The sequence below is a fragment of the Hylaeus volcanicus genome, chromosome 3, assembly GCF_026283585.1.
Source record: "Hylaeus volcanicus isolate JK05 chromosome 3, UHH_iyHylVolc1.0_haploid, whole genome shotgun sequence".
In the NCBI taxonomy this organism is placed as follows: Eukaryota; Metazoa; Arthropoda; class Insecta; order Hymenoptera; family Colletidae; genus Hylaeus; species Hylaeus volcanicus.
The window spans coordinates 2,241,313-2,261,637 of NC_071978.1; the positions used below are offsets into that span (position 1 = coordinate 2,241,313).

Genomic DNA, 20,325 nt, shown 5'->3' on the forward strand with positions numbered 1-20,325 from the left:
TTAATAGTTTCATAGACCAAGAGAAAACCTCACAAAAATTCCAAAACTCTACGGTTGTAATAAAAACCAGTACAAGTTTCTCCCCGTGATATTTCGACGAAATTCAAAATTTCGCGAACTCGTGGATCGATCCGTTTCATTGATCACTGGAACGTAGGAATCTGGTGTAAAAATTGGAAAATTTTCCCCCAGACCGCGGAAAATCTCTCTTTTGACGGTAGTCTATTTTGCGCGTCCTTCGGGAAGATCGGAACGGTCCAACGATAGCCGTTGCGTCGATATAGAAACGATGCGAAACAGAGGAAACACAGAAAGGCTGACCGATCGGTGTGCTTTCCGGCATTTCGCTCTGGTTGCGAATCAGTTGCTCGCTGGTTACGCGAGCCGAAAAAAAATCGACTATTCATGCGCAACGTCGATAAAATCTGAAAGCTGCTAAAAGCACACGCGATCGTATCGCCAATAATGTCGTTTCCGCGGCGGTAAATACAGAAGCAGAGCCGTATTTAAACCAGCTTCTGCCGAAATTTAACAATCCTGGCACACAATGGACCACAGTGAATAACATAGCCATAGTACGACCAAGGATTAATACGTCTGGCTCATCGATCCATGATCTCCCTTCGTTTAGTGCTGCCTTCTTTATATCGATTCGCATCCTATGGGTTCTTTGTGCCACTGATCTTCCACGCTAATAACTGTCACGTGTTTTTAACAGATATCATGGCCACCAGTGTTCTTTCGTACAACAACTTGTTTACTGGGAAGCAGAGTTTAAACATATATCGGGTATTCGAAAAAGTTCGTGGCGTTTCTCAACCATTTGCATGATTTCATCGCATCGTTCTGTGATTGGTCGACCACAGCGTGATGCATCTTTGATATCAACATTTTGATAGAGCATTTTGTCCGTAAACACCACAAATTTGTTCACAAGCCTGCGTAGCGTTCTCGCCTTGATCGAAGTGATATTGTAAAATGTAGCGAATTTTCTTATTATTCATCTCCGCGTTCAAGACGTTATTACTGTTGAGCCAATAAACAAATTTGATACCTGTTTTTTCTATCCATAATATCAACTGTAACCTTATAAATGGCATCTAGTATGTTCCAATAGGTTACGTGTAAACAAAAATATATGCGACGTTAAATCCATCTAGCGACAAAACGCCACGAACCTTTTTGAACACCCATTATATGAAAACTACAAACTGAGTATTTGACTATCTCAAGAAATTAAACCTTACACCGCTATAAACCCTAACATTTTCAAAGATCTACACTTTGTAAAAGTGCTAGAAAAAAGAGAATCGATATTTTCAAAGTTCTAGACTACAATACCCCTTTAAACTCCCAGCTATTCGCCGAACCCTTTTCAGTTTTCATAATTCGCAACCCCCTAAACGTATGCGCTGCAATTACCATCCGTTCTCGAGGGAAACAAACACAGAAAGAAGTACGGACACTCGCGTTGGAAGAAATTTTGAATGGGGGCTGAAATAAAGAAGAGAAAACGAAACACCAGGAGGGTAAATCCTTGTAATTACTCTCGATTCCGAGGCCCGTTGCGAAATTCGGTAGTTCCGGGCTGGGTTCCGCGCTCACCGAGAGGGAAAAAGATATCCGAAGATAGGATCTGAAAGCTGCTGAAAGCGCGTGATCGTATCGGCCGGTAATGCTATCCCCCAGCGACAGAATGGCGCAAAATCTGGCCCCCATTGTTGGCCCTAGGGCTCAGACCGGCGCGTTCCTTCGACAGGATGTGCTCTCGATTTTCTCGAATATCGTATAATGTAGTTTACGCCACCAAGAGTAGAACGGGGGAATGGGTGGGGGCCAGGACGCGTAAATCCGGCGATTTAGCGTACCGAGAGAGAAGAGAAAAAGTCTTCTGATCGGAGTAGGTGTGTTCTTTTGAGGATCTGTTCTTGTTTGATCATGCTTTGAGAAGATGCGACAAACTCTACGTTGTTGATATGTAGTTTTGATAAGTCCCTACTACAGGGACAGTTATAGTTTGTCGCGATAGTAGAGAAACGTGGCAATTGTGAGCTGAATTGCTTAATTTTTTAAGAAACTTTAAGGGTGATAACACAGCAAGACTGAAATCACCCAAAGGTTATAAATAAAAATTAATTTGGTTTTAAAAAAGAAGCTTTTTTAGTGAGTAATACACCTACTTGTACGTGATAAATGCGTTTTTTGTGGCAAGGTCGAATCCGACCCACCGTAAGGGAGGAGGGTTAAATATTTTAAAGAAATCGAATGATTCTCTGGGGTTGAACACCGAAAACATTTATCCTCCCCTTAATGGATTTATTTTAATTTATTTAACTTCTACGGGAATCCGGCAATGAATTCAAAATAGGTAATAGCTTTATAGTTGAATGTAGTGGCGCCATCGGTGGCAGTCCTCCCAACTCTATGTATAGCTCAACCTCTCGGTCGGTAACGTATCGTTCAAGCATAAAAGTAATCGATTTATTACCTTGATAAATTATTCTCCTTACAATATTTTTAATCTATAATTATATTAAAAACGTATGAAAAGGCAAAATTCTATCTCCAGAAAGTTAAGTAAATAGCAGTTTTGAGTTAGTAACAATAATAAAGATCAATTTAAATTATTATCAGTGATAATTTATCACATATCACTTATAAATTACTATTTACTAACATTTCAAATTACAAATTATTTTTAAATTGTATTTATATGAATAGAATTCAAATAGTCTGGCACTTTGAAATTACGAAGATAGTTTCACTACTCCCATGTCTGAAACCACTGTATATTATTTAAGACATGATATTACCGTAAATTTATTTATAATGGGAAATAAGATGAGAAAATCAAGAAGTATAACGGAGAATAACATTTATTCGAACAAATTTTATTTTACGAATACAGATACCTGTTTTATCTGAAGAGTATTTCAGCCATCGGATAACTTTCCTATTTGTAACGGTAGATAACCACTGACAAGAGCGCGTTAGTGACTTTCATAGGGAACTGCCTTGTTGTCGTTCTTGGAGCCAATGCCCAAAATCAATCATACAGAAAGAGGAGTGGTATGTGGGCATCCTTGCCCATGCACTGTTGAATACAAAAACAAACAAAATAAAAGAAAATAAACCAACCAACCATGTGTATTATGTTGTGATTGTGTGACCAAAAGAGAACATGATGGTTTGTTTTGATAGTTTAGTGATTATGATAATGTAAACTAAATGTACCTAAATGCGAATAATATAAAATGACGAAAACTTGTATAGTTTGCAAAAAACAACCTATTCCTGGTGATCACACTCGTAGTTTTCACAAGTAAGAATTATATGTACAATGTATTACAATAATTAAATATTTATATATTATGTTGCATCATGTAAATAATAATGTTAGGTTATGGTAGTTTTGCCAATCTTTATTTTTAATTATGACTATTTAAATAACTGATATATTCCTTAGATTCTTTATTAATTGCAATATTTTTATAAATTGTAGATTTCCTGCAAACAATGAACTGAAACAGAAGTGGATGCAAGCTATTGGAGTAACGGATATTAAGAAAATCTCAACTGTTTGTAGCGATCACTTTGAAGATGATGCATATCATCAAACTGATGGATATACAGTCACCAAAAGGCTGTTATCAACTGCAGTACCTATTCTCAATAAATGTTGTATAAAAAATATTACTAATAATATTGTGATACCATCTGTAGTAGAAGAGACTTGTGATAAGATTTGTAAGGAAGAGGTGGATGAATTTACGTTCAATAATTCATTGGAGTTGTCAACAAATACAAATAATACGACTACAGTAGGAGAGATTTGCAATAAGATTTACAAGGAAGAGGTGGATGATCTTTCCTTTAATAATTCATTAGAGTCATCAAGAAATATAAATAATATTGTTACTGATTCAAGTATTCAAGATAATACTTACAGTAGTGTTAATGAAAGTGATTCATTGGAAGATTGTGATATAAAACCTGTAACAGAAAGTTCTTTTAATGACTCAACTTCACAACCAGAACATATTGAAAAGACTTCAAATGACAAGAACAGTACGAGTTCGAAAAGGTAAATATTTCTTAATATTTTGAGTTATTAATATTACCATTAATTATTTTATACTCGGAATTGTATATTTAAAAATATTTTCAGAAAACGAACAATAAATGATGCTGAAAGTGATATACCAAATAAAAAATTTTGTTTTATGGATGGAGTTCAACCTTCTCATGTCTCGAAACAAGACTTTGTTTCAGATGAAGCATGGAGACGTTTTGTTAAATTGATGCTTTATAAAAATAGACAAATAGCAGGTGCTAGGAAAAAAAGTTGGAGAAGGAAGAAACAAATTGGTACTTTTAAAGAACTTATCAAGAGTTTACAAGATAAAGATGCTTTCTGTGGCTCTGAGTTTTTAGAGGTCGTTTTATAATATTTTCATATTTTTTAAACGACCATTTTAGTGTAGACATTATTGGTTATCAATTTTGTATTTATACAGTGATCCACAATCAGAAATTTTTATAGTAATTGTTTAAATTTGATTTATGTGATCATTGTGAATCATACAAATAGTATACACAATATTATTTAAATGAAATAATTGTATTTTTTATCTTGTGATATTTGTAAAATAAGATTTCTATAGATATACAATTTATTGTATAATTTAGTTTTAATTTTAATGCACAAGTGTGTAAAATGTGAATGCCCTAGATTAGTTAAGTTTTTATTATAGAAACTTTTATAATAAATTAGGTTTAGTTAATGAACGTACACACAGATGATATTTACTTACCTTCGGAGACGACTGTATATCTGACAGTGAATTTTATATTAGGAACATATAAATTAATTAATCGTTTTCACTTTATTGTTTTTTCTGTAAATTCAACATTTGTGCTTCATTGATGAATATATTCCTCTGCTGTTTGAACATATTACATACCTTAAATTACGTTGCGAAGCATTGTGTACTTACGTTACATAGTAAACACAATAAAGCATGAAAAATAAAATGTTCAAACGTTTAGTTTTGAAATGAAAAATATCTTGCTTTTTCGATAACAATCCTATGTCCTATACACAAATAATGAGTTGTAGTAAGTTTAAAATAATCCAAATAAAGTAATGTTTTATTATTTTGCACGTGTAAACGATTCGATGATTCCTTGATAATTTCTGGTTGCTCTAGTGTTCGATAAACGATTCTCAGTTTTAAATAAATTCGAAAAAGATCTATCTATGTGAGTCTGATTATTTTTGTAGGTATCATATTTACTTTTGTAAATATATCTTTACATTGTTTAGGGGGATCGCTCACGTGGAGCATTGGTTGCCAATTAACACTGGATATATTATGGAGAAAAAGGATTTTAGTAGTTCCTACTGCAAAGGTGGTATAGACCCGGGTTAAAAGTGATAGAGGGCGAAAGTAACAAGCTGAATGTTTGAAAATGTGTTATAGACGCGTATGCCAGCGTTGAGTGTAGAATAAAGAACAATAATTGCAGTTTGCAAAGTAACTTTTCAATGTCATCAAGTTTCTTTTTCATAGTAATTTACAAGGAACATCAGCCAATAAATACTTCTGATTTTTTTTTTACTCAAAACTCCATTACATCTGGCCTAGTATAGAGATCAATTGGAATATTTTCTTTCTCTTTGACTTTTCATTAATAATATCGATTTTATTTACAGCAACACTGAAATATCACGACTATGATGAAATTATTACTTTCGACCCCGGACCACGTTATGCAAGAATTTCGCTCGATAACCCTTTGACTGCGGGGGGCGTATATATCCGCCCTCGAAAATTAGAATCAGAGAAGTTTTTAACTTCGTCGAAACAATTTTTAAAAAGTATCACCTTGTAGAGAATGACAAGATAAAACATTTTATATTTATAATTTACTAGCTTTTTCGATGCTTTAACGATAACGATGCTTTTCATTTTCATCGATGTAAATGTAATTGGATTTCAGGAAAAAGGACTTTTAAGTTTTTAATATTCATTTTTGAAACTAAATGTCATATGAATAAACTGCAAATATAAACATGTTTCATCTCATCATTCTCTATAAGGTGATATTTTTTAAAACTTCGTCAAAAATCGTCCCGTGGCCAAAGGGTTAAAACATTTTGTCCGGTTTATGTGAGAATTGCAAAACACAAGCGTTCCTGTTTTTAAATTTCATTCTGTTTCAGTGCTCTGATACATTTGCTACATACTACGACCCCGGCGACGGTGCTATAACCAGACCTGGGTAAAACATTGCTACATAGATTATTATATTTTTAAGATATTTCATGTATTTCGAACGTTCCAATAATGAAAAGAAAAAGATTCGACGTTTCGAAAGTATAAACTGTAACGACGCCGTTTACTTGATTTTAGAAATCATCTTGTTCCGTCGGTTTACACATTGTACATCCGAAATGTTATTTTAGGCTCGTTTACACCTAATATAGTATTTCAGATACTTGCCCGTCGATTTTACTTTTACCCAGCTCAGGTTGTAACGAACCGAAGTGCGTTTGACACTCGCTATTCAAAATTTGATTTATCGATTGTTCCGTTAGATTGTTTGCCGCGGTAAAGAGATCGATTCATGGGGTCGACGTACTGCGTGAAGTTGTCGCCAATAGCTGTCCGGTAAATTATTTTTGATTTTACGCGTTTAAATATTTTTCATCTTGAAAACACTTTTTTATCGTTTCGTAACGACTATAGTTACAGTCGTTATAGTATTCTTTGTTTTATCCCTTATTCTGCCTTCGACTATTGGCCCACGGCAAGCACAGTGTTTTTTACGCTTAAAAAATTGCGTGCATCCCAGTCCTATGTTTTTATTCTATACATCAAAATCGCCATTCTTTCGTCCTCGTAATATCGTGAAAAATAATACGTACGTTTCGCAAGGTGATCGCTCGCTTTACTAAAATCCCGAATCGAACGGAAAAAAAACGTCATTTCTCGATTTCTTAATTCGTCTTTTCTTCTTTTTTCCTTGTTTTTTCATTTTTTTTTTCATTTTTTTTTTTTTTTTGGTTCGGCTAGATTTTGTAACACGACAACGATAAGGTTAGGACCGCACCAGGCATTTCTTTGTCACAATTTTTGACAAAACGACTACAACGGAAACACCACTCGATGCAATCTTACGGAAACGTTTACTATTCCGAAACAATCACTCTAGAAATACAGTAGAGCAACCGTCGACTGGTACGAAGACAAAAATGTTCGGATATGAGAATCTTTACGTAACCGAACAAATGGTTAGCACATAATTTTACGAAATCAAACAGGAATTAAATAATCTGAATACGATATGTTTGTGGAAAACTTCATATATATAATGCAAAAGAAGAATGAAACAATATCGTGCAATCTTGTTTCTTTTTAATGAAATTAAAGAATTTTTCACGAGATTCTTTTACTCACACACACACACACACACCCCTCCTCGAGACCCTTACGTAATTAATGAACGGCCCTTTACGATATACCAATAACATGCAATAAACATTTATTTTGTTCAGAATAACGAGTGTGTTTCTTTGAAAGAATTTAAATGGCCTTCCGAAGTGCTTTTATAGAACAATCTGGTTCCCCAAGATCCATTTTTCCCCCCAAAATTGGATTACGACGGTGATTAGAAATCTATGTTTGAGAAGTCGTCAAGTAAATAACTTTGAATATTGATACATTGCGAATATTATATAAAAATTACTAAATATTAATGTTACAAGTATCCCACGCATGCAACATACAGCAAAAACAAATATTTCACAGGAAAATAGTAAATAATTTTAAATAATCCAAATAGCCTTTTTCTAAGAGTATAACGTAGTTTCACAATATCATAAGTGAATAAATTACGGGTAATCATTTATTATCTATAAGTAAACGTTTTTCTCAAATGAAAAGAAAAAACTTGTCGTTGTCAAAATATTAAGTAAAAGTAGCTCGGAAATAACCAAATTTTCTTTGTTACTATTTATTAATGTTACAGAAAGCGAATTACAAAACAAACAAATAATTTGTCGTTAATGAAATAAAGAAGTAATTTAGAAAACTCATTCTAAAAGCAAGTATCGCATCGATATAAACGGGATAAGTATATATAAGAACATGAGAAATTTTTATAAATATTACATTTAATAATAACGTTTGGTATGATATGAATTTTATGAAATATAGGGCGAAGAACAAAAAATAAATTCCAAGTAGCATTGGAAAACAGAAAACATCGTGTAATACTTACACTTCGAAACACCGTAATGTAATTATCTCGGCCAACTAACGTGTTCGAAAATTAACAAACTCGTAGTTGATCGACTGTGTAGTTACGAGAAACTAGGTAAGTGGTTCAAATAAAAAATTCACTACGCTTCCCATAAAAGTCGACAATCGTACCAAAGATCTTAACGATACGACGCTACTTGTATCACTGAATAAACAAACGTACTAAATGAATAAAATAATAAATAAAACTTCCGTAAGGTTGCATCGCTACGAAATTTTGCATGTTGCCCATCGCGGATTAAATTCAAACGCACACCTCGGAGCGGTCCAACTAATCCTCAATAATATAAAACATGAACGTGATTGCCTGGTTTGAATTACGAAGAATGAACGGTGATGCGCATTGTCGCAGATTATAATATATATATCGTATTATTTATACGACCAGTCCGGCGATTCGTTTACCCTTCCATTGAATATCTCCTAAACAGTGACGATGATTACAGTTAAAATGCGTTCGATAACTGTGTCGCTTTCTGTGTTTTTTTTTCTTTCTTTGTTTTTTTTTCCGTAAAATCCCACTGCCAGAGAGCTCTCGACGACAATGATACGTTACGATCGGATTATATGTAATTATATCTGCGATTACGACGCATAAATTTCGATAAAGTCGAATCTCAGTTTAAAACTCGGGAATTCATTCAGCGCGGTACTTCATTATTCACGATAAGAATATGTATATACAATTAATCAGCATAATTGGTTTATGTCAGTCGTTATTGAGCAGGACGTTATACTGATCCGACATTGTGCTATATCCAGGCATGTCCACGGCGGCGGGGTAGGGGCGGTAGGGGGCGGGCGGGGGGGTGGGAGGTGCCCCTTATGATGGCTACGTTTCCTTTTTCACGCGTCGCTGTCGAGAAACAAAAATCACCGAAGCTTGGAGATGGGCAAAATTCTCCTCTACATAAAAAATTTCGAATTATGAATGAATGATAAACTTTTAGTCTACTATTTGTTTCATACAAAGTGTTAAATAATAACGATTAGAAAATTAAATTGTGTTTCATACCGAACCAAAGCCATGAGAAGGCAGGACGTGCTCCCGGGCGCAGTATTAAAATTAAAGTAAATCAGATTATAGCCATGTTTTCTAGATAACATACTCCGACGTTTCACAATTTCTCCTTATCTTCGAATTATTATATTATGTCGACGATAATAGACATGATCGCAAAAAATGGTTACACGTAATTCGATTTTTTGTTCGAAAATTCCAGATAATGTAAACAATGCATATTTACGTATTCACTGCGAAAAGAACGTTTCATTGTCGTCCTGGGTTTCGAAATATCTATGCACGGCCCTGCGTTGAACAAATAATAGTTATCCGAATAACTGTTCGATCGAATAAAAATTGTAAATAAAGCGTTACACAGTTTTTATTTATGTTCTACTATTCGAATCAAATTTCGTTTAATAATCCGTTGAACATTTTGCTCGGTAAAATCAGAAACAGACAAAATTCTCATCTAGATAAAAACTTCTGATGGTGAATAAAGGATAAACCATCTTTAATTCGTTACTGGTTGAATGAAAATTAAAATTTCAATTACAGAGCGAAATTATATCTCATATCGAAGGGATAAACATTTATCCGAGAAACGGTTCGATCGGATAAATTTTTATTTTTTTATTTACCACGAATAAATGTCTGTACAATGTTTTTATTCGTGATCTATTATTTCAATGAAATTTTGGCCATCTCTGGAAAAAATGAATGACGGTACCCTACTTTTGTTTGGAGACCTTGGAATTGGGCGCTCATCCTATATCGCGACATCGGAGATGGATAAAATTCTTATCTAGATAAAAATTTCGAATAACAAACGATAGATAAACGACCGTTTATCCGTTACTCGTCGAATAAAAATTAGAATATCAAATATGGAATGAAATATTTCACAATGTATAAACAAGAATGTAAACCGTTGAAAATTGTCCGATCGAATAAATGTCACGAATTTATTGCTATACGTTGGTTTTTTGGGTTATCTATCAAGGTTAGATTAATCTAATTGCACCTTGCCTTTTTCCCGAACGTATACTTATTTTTATTTCTATTCATTAATTTTCATTCTCTTCACTCCATACTAAATTTCTTAATGTATACAATCTTGGTACAATAAAGTCTTATTATTATTATTATTATTATAATTATGATTATTATTATTACCATTACCATTATTATTATTGTTATTATTATTAATATTAATATTAATATTATTATTATTACTATTCGAATAAAATGTTGCCCATCTTTAGCTGGCGTGTGGTATTATGGTAACGTGACAGAGTGGGGGGAGGTACCTAAGCTCCGGAACTAAAGTTTGGACATGCCTGTGCTATACGAACGAATCTGAGAATGAGCAAAATCAAAGGCGTGCGTATACAGCGTAAAAATGATGGTAAAATTAGCACAACATTTTCACGCGATAGTTGCACTATTACACGCTTGATATTTTTCTTCCGCCTCGTGTTGTTCTCTCGTCCCTTCGATCTAAGCTTCTATAAATCGAACTGGTAACGAATCGGTAGCGGTTTAACGACAAAAGATGAAACACGGAACGTCGAAGGATTCGGGAACTCGTTCTACGATCCCTTCGTTAAATAAAATCTATTTGTGCTCGCTAACGTTCGATAGAAATTTCGTTCGCGCGAAAGACGGGAAAAAAAGGAGTAAAATGGATCCTCGTTGAATCCGCTGTAAAATGAAGTACGCTCGACAGAGAATCTCGTTTGTCGAATCGTCGGGACTCGGCAATCGATATGATAACGATTAAACAAAGCACGCATGGATAAACTAAAACTATTTCCTTCGCTTCTTCCTCATACTTTGTTTGCTCCTTCGTAATTTGCAATATACTTTTTTTTTTTTTAATTTTTTTTCTGTTTACTTTTTTTTGGTTTCTTTCAAGGGTATTGACAACGCTCGCGATACACTTGCGCGGAAATAAAGTTCTATGCTCCGTGTCGGTGAATCGCTTTCGTTAGATCCGTTACTTAATTTTTTTTTTTTTTTTTTTTTTATTTCTTCCAACTTATATACTTCACATTGAACGATATCCTCAGTCTCGACCGATCGATGAGCAATACGAGAGATCCCGGCTCAAACCGAGATCACGAAAAGTCCAGGGGGTAGAGTACAACAAATTTTACTGTTTCGCGTGGTACCTACTACTGCTCGATCGCAAATTATTCCCTACGTGTACCATTCGTGATAATTGGTATCGCAATATCGGTTAATTGCGTACACTCGAGATCGTCGTTTACAATTTTCGTTTGATTTCGTTTCTGTTTTTTTCTTCTTTTTTTTACTCTTTTTTTGTTCATTTCACTTCAAATCAATGTTGATCCTTTAAGTGGAAAAGTGTTTTAACGTTGACTTACTGTTACTGTAGACTGAGGACTTTTTTATACACAGGAATCATTGTTGCATTAACGATTTACTTGTCAATTATATTACGTATAATATTTATAAATTTATTCGGATGTAGTTCGTTAACAGGCCGTGGCTATACAGGGCCCACTACATTGATTTTCATCCTGTGGCGCGCGGTCTTCCGATTATGTTACAGGTGTATATGAATGTGTGTGTATGTAATATGTTACGTGCTCGCTCGCTAAGAGTCGATTCCTTATACCATTTTCATCGCCATTTTTGTTCATTTTATATTCGTTTTTACCTGATATAGTTGAGGAATATATTAGGATGTTCCTTATTTCAATGATTTTTGAAATCTATGTAACGCACCCACTAAATACCTTGTAAATATATACAAAAAAAACTTCGGGCAAAATTTGAGCTGTTAATTTTAACATTAATGATTTGAGATTTGGCAGAGTTATTACTTATAATAATAAAAACAAGCCCTAAAAATTTCAATTATTTATATTAATTATTTCCGTATATTCCAGTTCTGTAAATATGGTTTTAAATATGCACTTATCTATGATTTCTTATAAAAGTTCCACTAACAAATATTCTTTCATACGTAATTCAAAAATTTGACACATCCAAAATTCTTCAATTGTTATTAAACAAAAAAAGTGAGAAATCATTTCAAATTAAACAATTTATATAATATTAATCAAATTCGTTTTACAGCACCGATTTAAAAAATAATCAAAATATTTAAAATAACATTACAATATTACATTTTTCTATTGTTATGAGTAATAATTTTGTCAAATTTCAAATCATATCATCAATTTTTACCGGAGTTATAAAAAAAGAAGGTAATCCATGTATTCTCCATTTAAATCTTTCGGAGGATTGAAGCACGTGTTAATGTTAAACTTGAGAGCTTTGATTTTCCGAACATTTTTTTTATATATATATTTGCAAGGTATTTAACGAGTCCGTAACAGAGATTTAAAAAATCATTGAAATAAGGACCACCTTAATATATACGTCAACTATTTCCGGCCATACAAAATGTTGTCATTTCGTTGCGCTTTTTCGATCTTTACGATATTCGAACTTCGGACACAGATTATTGAAAAGTCTTTCGTCGAAATGCACGTTACTGTTGTTACATAGATGTGCAGGGTTTATACGGACCATGTTTCTTGTATCGATCATAATACACGACACCGCTGTTACAAGACATGATCTTCCGCATTCTTTTCATCGTTATCGACAGTGGCGCCATTTCCATCGGATCTTGACCAAAGGGGACCCCAAACTCAAGTTTCACAATTCGATAACCGTATTATTAATTTAACCTTCTGACTACTGCAAAAGACCCATCGAGGACTCCGGTATGGTTATTTCTTTAACGATGTATTTGTTCAATTTAATTAGTACCTGCCGTTCCGGGTATATCTCTTTCGCATTCCTTTCAATTTTATACCATGATTACGTGTTTTTAAATTACTTCAAATCGACTGAAATTGAAAAATTTAAACCTAGGTTCGGTTACCAAAGATCGGACGCGATGCTGTCCCAGCGAAATTGTTAATTATATTTTTAGGAGGTAAATTAGGTAGATATGTATGTTTTCAGTTACTTTTTAACGAAGCACATCAGAATTAAATATTGTTTGCTACCATAAGTAGTTTACAATATTATTTTCTTTAATAAACAATATTTATTAATGCGACATCTACCTAGTAAATATACGAGTATTAATATTCGTCGACATTCTTGGGCAGATGACTTTTTTTATCGGGGGCCGTTATAGATCTCGTCGCATAGTTTACGTACAAGTATTTCGTACTACTACGTTAATTGAACGATTGCAAATAGATTTCATCCTATAGAAGGAAATATGTAAACACTTGTACGTTTATTTATATACAGTGTTCTATTAGAAAATGTATGGTTTGTGCAACATCATGTTCACGTAACATTGATTCTACCGTAGTAAGTTCCAACGCTGACCTAACGAGATCATTTGCTGACATAAAGAATTAATTTAAAATGTTTAAATTCATCATATAAGCTAATTTAATCTGATAAGTACTTTACTGTATCTAGTTGATGCACGACGAAATGTTTCTTTGGTAATCGTGTACAACAGCTGTATATCGGCATTTGAAATTTTATACGTAATTAATGGACTGCCCTCGGCCTTCCTCATGAAGTCGGGGATGTTTTTCCAACGATTTCTCCGACGAGGAAAAAGAAAAGAAAGAGATGTACCACTGTATGGGACCACCGAAATTTCATTTCATTTTCAGCCTCGACGATGGTAGATCTACGCCACTGGTTTTTAAACGTGTCGTGGAAAAATAAGCAAAGAGATTATACAAATTGGGTAAAGAAGTCATAGGAGACTCCGTAAGTGTAAATGTAAGATGGTAAGAAAGAGAAAAGACATCGCAAGAGTATCTCTGTTTCTGTCTAAGTTTGCGTACGATCACTTGGCGACGACCAATCAGAATCGGGCAACGTTACTTCGTGACTTTGATTAGAGTGTCTCTACCTCTATTTATACAATCCCTTTGAAAATAACGGACAGAAGACACAAGAAACAAAGTTCGTTCGATACGAGCGACAAGACCTCGAAGTTGGATTCGAATGGAAGCGATTTCAATCGGGCGTTTCCCTGTCGGCACCCGAATCCATGGGACTCGGTCACGTTTACCGAAGCGATCGTCTATTTATTCAAGCCGACGTTTTCCTCACCTTGGAAAAGGTAGGTGGACCAGTAGCCGAGATTGAACATGATAAACGTGAGAGGGAAAGCGATCCGTGAGATGAAATCGATTCTCGCGCTACCCTTCGCCCGACAGGTGAACCATCTGCGAGGTAGAAGACCCCAACAGCACCTCTCGGAACGTGAGAATGACGGCAATCGTTGAAAATGGCGTAAGTCTTGAAGGGGGATCGTTCGCACGTTGGACGCGGGTGGCGAGGGTGTCACTCTACGCGACGTTGTAGGCGAGGGCGATGGCGAGGGTGACGGCGACGGCGACGGTGATGATCTCGCAGAACTTCTACGGGAGTGGCGTGCGCTTCTCGGCGAACATCTACCGCTTCCTTCGTTGTGCAAAGACGAAAAGGACGCCGATCGTGGCTGGCTTCGATGCGCGTGGTGCCGCTGATGCTGATGCTGATGCTGATGCTGATGTTGATGGCACTGCGATGGCAACGGTCGATGTTGCGGCTGCATCGCAACTAGATCGTTGTGTTGGTGATAGTGATGACGATGCCTATAACGATAGTGTTGCTGAAGAGGACGCGAACGATGCGATTTGGTGTGATATTGATGGGGATGGCCGCGTGCCACGTTCCTTGATCCGAGCGCTTCCTCGTCGACATTTACTCGTTTTCCTCTTCCTTCCGAAACAGGTACGTGGACCAGTACGCGAGGTTGAAGAACGCGAATACGATTGGGAAGAAGATCCGTGAGATGACGTCGATGCGCTTGGACCTCGTTGGGAACTTGGACAGCCACGACCTGCAGCAGTTTTTTTTTCGTGGTTGCATATGTAATTCGCAGTGCTGCATTCTATCCACCGACATGGTATCCTCCGGCTGTCGGACCAGAGGTTTCTGAAAAAATGATTACGATAGTGATCCGTTAGACGCGCGGTCGTACCTTTCTACGGATGCCCTTTCATTGCTTCGTATAAACGGAGAAAAGAAAGCAAACCGTTCTTAAAATTACCACACAGTGACTCACAGACTTGATTCTGTGGCAATGTAGTCTCGTCTCCGAGTATGCTTGCGTAAACAAAATTATCTGCGGATCGTTTCATGCCAAATTGATCACTTTTTCAAAAACGACTCGGGGAGTTTAGTTTGTTCAAACTATTGGGTTGAACATGAAGATTCAACAGAAACATATTTAATTGTTTATTCTGGAGTGTATTCGCCGTCTACTTCGATTACTGATTCCCATTTGCTTGGCAGACAATCGATTCCACGGGTAAAGAAGTTGTTGTTCTTAGAGGCAATCCATGCTCTAACATCGGTCACCAAGTCATCCAAATAGTCGTAAATTTTATTCGCCTGGTAGTTTTTAGCGAGCGATGGACGTGGTCTATGGGAGCTTCGGTCGGTGAATGTGGCGTATGTGGGAACAGATCCCATCTCTTGTTGGCGATGGATTCCACGACACGACGCTCAACATGCGGACGTGCATCGTGGTGAAAGACAATATGGTTTTTTTAGCGCGATCTTTTCGTGTCGATTACTGCGTGTAGACGTTCGATGGGAAGCAGTAATTGAAGTATATGGTGAATACGATGGTGAATACTCCAGAATAAACAGTTAAATATGTTTCTGTGGAATTTTTATGTTTCTTTTTCGTAATAAAATTAAAAAAAGCAATGGCGGATAATTATGCACCAACCCAATAAAATACAGCGAGTCACAAATTTATCCTATTTAGTTTACTTTCCAAATACGAGCTTTCACCGTTTTGTTTTAATCGCGCAGGAAAGTCTTTCCAACCAATCTTTTGCTTTATTCGTAAGGTCGAAAATATTCAAAGTATTTTTGTTTCGCAACTTCAATTCTCAAGTGGCCTTTAAAAAACGTACAAAAATATTTCACAAGGAAAGTTTGGTAACTCGAAAATTCCGACTTTTTTTAAACTTTGCACGTTTGTTGGAGACCTAAAACAAAATTTTGAACCATGTTTGTTATCGGCCACAATTCGTTTCTTCATGGTGAAAACACCTTCTATGTATTTCTCTTCTTTGTAGGCAAGAAAAAAAAAAATGCAACTTCGTGCGCGTCTGGCATCCTTTATGTTCCGCGCACAACGTCTGGTAATATTTTTTTGTTATTCACTAACATGTTATTAACCACTACAACAAAAATCAGCCATTTCAAAATGATGTGACCTCATTTTTTTTCAAAATACGCCCATGCCTCGTTATTATACTTTTAGAAAGAAAAAATGCTATTATCATTTTAAAGTAACGTAAGATTCGGCGGTGCGAACCGCTCTCCTTGGTCACGCTCGAAAATTCCAATGTCGAAAATAAATACGTGTAAATTAATTTTTGGAAAAAAATATAACCGACTTCGAAAAATATTAAAATTGCACTAGAAAGTATGAAATAATTTCTAGCTAACTTATACGAATACTCACCAGCTCTAGATATAATTGCTTAAAAGTATGAGAAAATGCAGTGAAAAGTATGAAGTAATTTGTATTGAAACTGCATTATTACTCACCAGCTCTTGATGAATTCGATTAAATTATCAAATACAGCATATTAAATACAATGCAACCTTTTCGGAGGCGGCGCGAAATTAAAATATTTTAATTCCGGCTTGGGTTAGTTTTGGGAAGGGGACGGATAATATGGAATGCTGTTAATGTACACATGTATACTGTCTACGTGGAAATACTGTCTGAGAGGGTTTCATGTATTCGGTTTGGCGAGGAGGGGGTGAGAGCAATATTGCATACAGGTAATGTGTATACCATCTATACGGAAATACTGTCTGAGCAGGTTTGGTCATTGGTATATGTCGCGTGTCTTGGTTCAGTTTAAGGTACCTGTGTTCATGTCACGGTTCATTGGCTACCGATCGCCAATATTGAATTATCAGTGTTTTATTTGGCACCTAAAGAAACTATAGTAGTTCTAAAAAATTTCAGCACATAGCATTAATAATTCTTTCAAGCTACACCATTCGAAAAATATTAAAACAGAATTTATTTATACGACAAATTATACTATACGCAGTGTATGAAATATACGAGAAACGTGGCTACGGAAACAATGTAAGTACGTTCTATTCCGGCAGCCATACAGAAAGTGAGCAAGCCGAGCACTTGCTCAAGTTCAGTTAGATACGAAAGAAATAGAAACAAGCAAAATCGAGAGACACACCGCTTGAGACAACGTCCTTACTCTACATATGTACTTGATGCATTACTTTTAGTCAAAATAATCTGTGAGTCACTGTATCGTTTGAAAATATGTACATGCATAATCCTGAAGCTTGAAACAACTTTAGTAAAAAAAGTTATGGAGCTTTATTCGTTGCGGCGTTATTGGATAATCTTCGACTGAACTTGGTTGCTTAATTGTTTGAATAATTAAAACGAGTCTAAGAATTAATTACCGAGGAGATTTAAAAGATCTACACTTATTAAGCTTTCATACTATACAAAAATTGACCGTACATCGTGAAAAAGTACATTTAATATGTAAAGCTGATTGCGGTGCAATTTTGCTTAAAATATATTGCATATTTTTGGTGATTTTTTGTTGAACTTTCGCGTACATAAATGCATTGCGATTTATATTGTGACTTTTATTACAGAGGAAATGTGTAAACATTAGGATAACATTCTAAGAGCAATATCGAATGGAAAAAAATGTCTTGTATGAATTTGCTTTCTTCACACTTACAGAAATCATGCAATGTGATACGTCGGTAGTGCCTATATTAACTACACGCACATCCAGCTTTGATCAACGATAATTGATAAAGTTAGGTATATGAAAACATCAGAAACTCATTTTAAGCGCATGAAATTCTAATGAGTCCATGTGTATTCGTTATAGACAGCTACAAAGAAATAAACATTCTACTCGGTTATATTTCTTGCAGGAAACTCTTCAAGATTATAATCATAACTTTCTACTGTTGTGTTCCTACAGATGTTTATTTCTTTAAATATTAATAAAAAAGAACTACGAAGTCACCACTGAGTCTTGGTAGCTACATAATAATAATATTGAACGCACTCGTTATAATAACATACTATCGATGTGTGCGTTAATCTTTCATTACCCATTAAACTATATATATATATACGTAATAAATCTATAAATTTGTTTCTTATCGTCATCGAATGTTGAAACTCATATTACCGAATACGTAAATTAAATATAAGTAACTGGATTTTAAAGGGGATTATTTACCTGTAGAGAATGAAGTGGTCCATCATATCCGGTCTAGCAGTTTACAATAATAAAAATAAAATAGTAGAATGAATGTACGTTATAATAGCCATATTCAAGATTTTTGCAATGATACATTTTGGCTAACTATTTGACGAAATATGTAACGTGCTTCGCGTATAACGTCTGTAGTTGATGAAATGCTCGCGAATACGTTATACGGCGTTGGAACAATTACTAAATAAATGAAAAGCAAGCTCGAGACTGAAAAAGACTTGATTTTCTCTTACTCTCCCGTTTGAGCGTCGTATACGATTTAAACGAACGGAATAAACATTGCTTTTATCACTGACCAAAGATGAATGCTGCCAAAAGATAATGAACATTAAGCTGCGATAATATCGTGGGATACTGACCATAGCGAAATTCGACGAGTTATCTTGCTCGACTTGATCGGATGATGGATCGATCGTTGATGATTGTTCCGTTTCAGACGGTGGATACTTTTTCTCTATATTATCACTGTGCATGTCGCTCCGCGATGCATAATTTACTAGGGCGAATTCGAGGAGAGCGCCGAATACGAAAGTCAAGCATACGCCTGTCCAAATATCAATAGCCTTTGTATAAGAGACTGGTGGCAGTGAGGCATTTATTCCTGACGTCTGCGTGGCCATCGTCAACAGTGTTGTCACACCTGTTTTGAGAAAGTCATTCGTGTTACATTATTACAATCGAATGCATCTATGTAGGTATACAGGGTGTCCCAAAAATGTTGTAACACCTTGAAAGAGGTGGTTCGGGAGGCGATTTGAAACAACTTTTTCCTTAGCGAAAATGTTGTCCGAGGCTTCGTTATGGAGATATTAACAGAAAACCCCAACCAATCAAAACGCGAGTATGCCGGTGGAGCGGCCGCAGTAGTGTAAGCTACGAGCTAGGCGGTCGTGCTCTGATTAGACGGGGTTTTCTGTTAATATCTCCTTAACGAAGCCTCAAGCTTCAAATCACTCCGAACCACCCCTTTCAAGGACCTCTAACACTTTTGGGACACCCTGTATACCTGGTCAATCACACTGAATTACATTAAGACACGTGGTTAATTATTTCTTCTCCTAAAATTTACTAATGAAATAAATAGATGAAGTTTTATTTTGAATTTGTTAATTACACTGACTCTATGGAGATTTTCGAATAATCACTTGAACGTTACCTAACGATACTCGGGCTGGTACAGCACTCTGATCGAGCCAGAATGATACCCAGGATACAATGACGAGCATGCAGCAGGGAATGTAGATTTGAATAAGATAGTAACTGAATTCTCTCTTGAAGAGCAAGTCCACCTTCAGACAGCTGTACTCTCCTGCAACCGAATTGGTTTGTTCGTTATAGAGGATTGATTAAACGCAGAAATAGGTAATTAAACGATTTACCGACCAGTATTTGTTTTGCTATTACAGTAATCGGTAAGAAATTTCTCCAATGTGAACCGAGGTAGGTGGAGGTTTTTAACAACTTGGACTGGATCACCTTCTTTCCACTCGAAAACCAAATCGTTGGTTGTCCAACCATCTGTAAAGATAATATCATGAAGTTATCCATTTAAGTTTATCCATTTATCCGTTTAAGTCAGAACAACAGACAACGTTGTTCCCTTATAAGTAAGTCT

The 20,325-nt window shown here is 35.6% G+C and overlaps 2 protein-coding genes across 12 annotated transcripts in view; one reads left to right on the forward strand and one right to left on the reverse strand.

The window, feature by feature from the left end:
• The first annotated feature begins 2,931 nt into the window (after nt 1–2,931).
• Nucleotides 2,932–7,893, forward strand: LOC128873902 (uncharacterized). The gene is made up of 3 exons (XM_054117906.1): nt 2,932–3,322; nt 3,503–4,084; nt 4,169–7,893. Exons 1-3 carry the CDS (start codon nt 3,255–3,257, stop codon nt 4,446–4,448), a joined length of 930 nt encoding a protein of 309 aa, XP_053973881.1. The 5' UTR covers nt 2,932–3,254; the 3' UTR covers nt 4,449–7,893.
• A 3,444-nt stretch (nt 7,894–11,337) lies between these two features.
• The window catches only part of LOC128873897 (glutamate-gated chloride channel), a 50,967-nt gene continuing 41,979 nt past the window's right edge, over nt 11,338–20,325 (reverse strand). For 8 of the 11 annotated variants that reach the window (XM_054117891.1, XM_054117886.1, XM_054117887.1 and 5 more), the window contains 5 exons: nt 20,094–20,228; nt 19,867–20,019; nt 19,070–19,350; nt 18,675–18,707; nt 11,338–15,333 (listed from right to left, as the gene is read on the reverse strand). In XM_054117891.1, coding sequence (XP_053973866.1) covers nt 15,100–15,333; nt 18,675–18,707; nt 19,070–19,350; nt 19,867–20,019; nt 20,094–20,228 — 836 coding nt within the window. In that variant the 3' untranslated portion in view covers nt 11,338–15,099. The remainder of the gene's footprint in view (nt 15,334–18,674; nt 18,708–19,069; nt 19,351–19,866; nt 20,020–20,093; nt 20,229–20,325) is intronic. The other 3 variants (XM_054117890.1, XM_054117889.1, XM_054117888.1) reach the window with 1 other exon arrangement.

Excerpts from the sequence above, each read along its gene's own strand:
- LOC128873902 (XM_054117906.1), top strand. The coding sequence starts at position 3,255 with ATGACGAAAACTTGTATAGTTTGCAAAAAACAACCTATTCCTGGTGAT. Across the intron at positions 3,323-3,502 it reads CACACTCGTAGTTTTCACAA|ATTTCCTGCAAACAATGAAC; the intron begins GTAAGAATTATA and ends TATAAATTGTAG. Across the intron at positions 4,085-4,168 it reads AACAGTACGAGTTCGAAAAG|AAAACGAACAATAAATGATG; the intron begins GTAAATATTTCT and ends AAATATTTTCAG.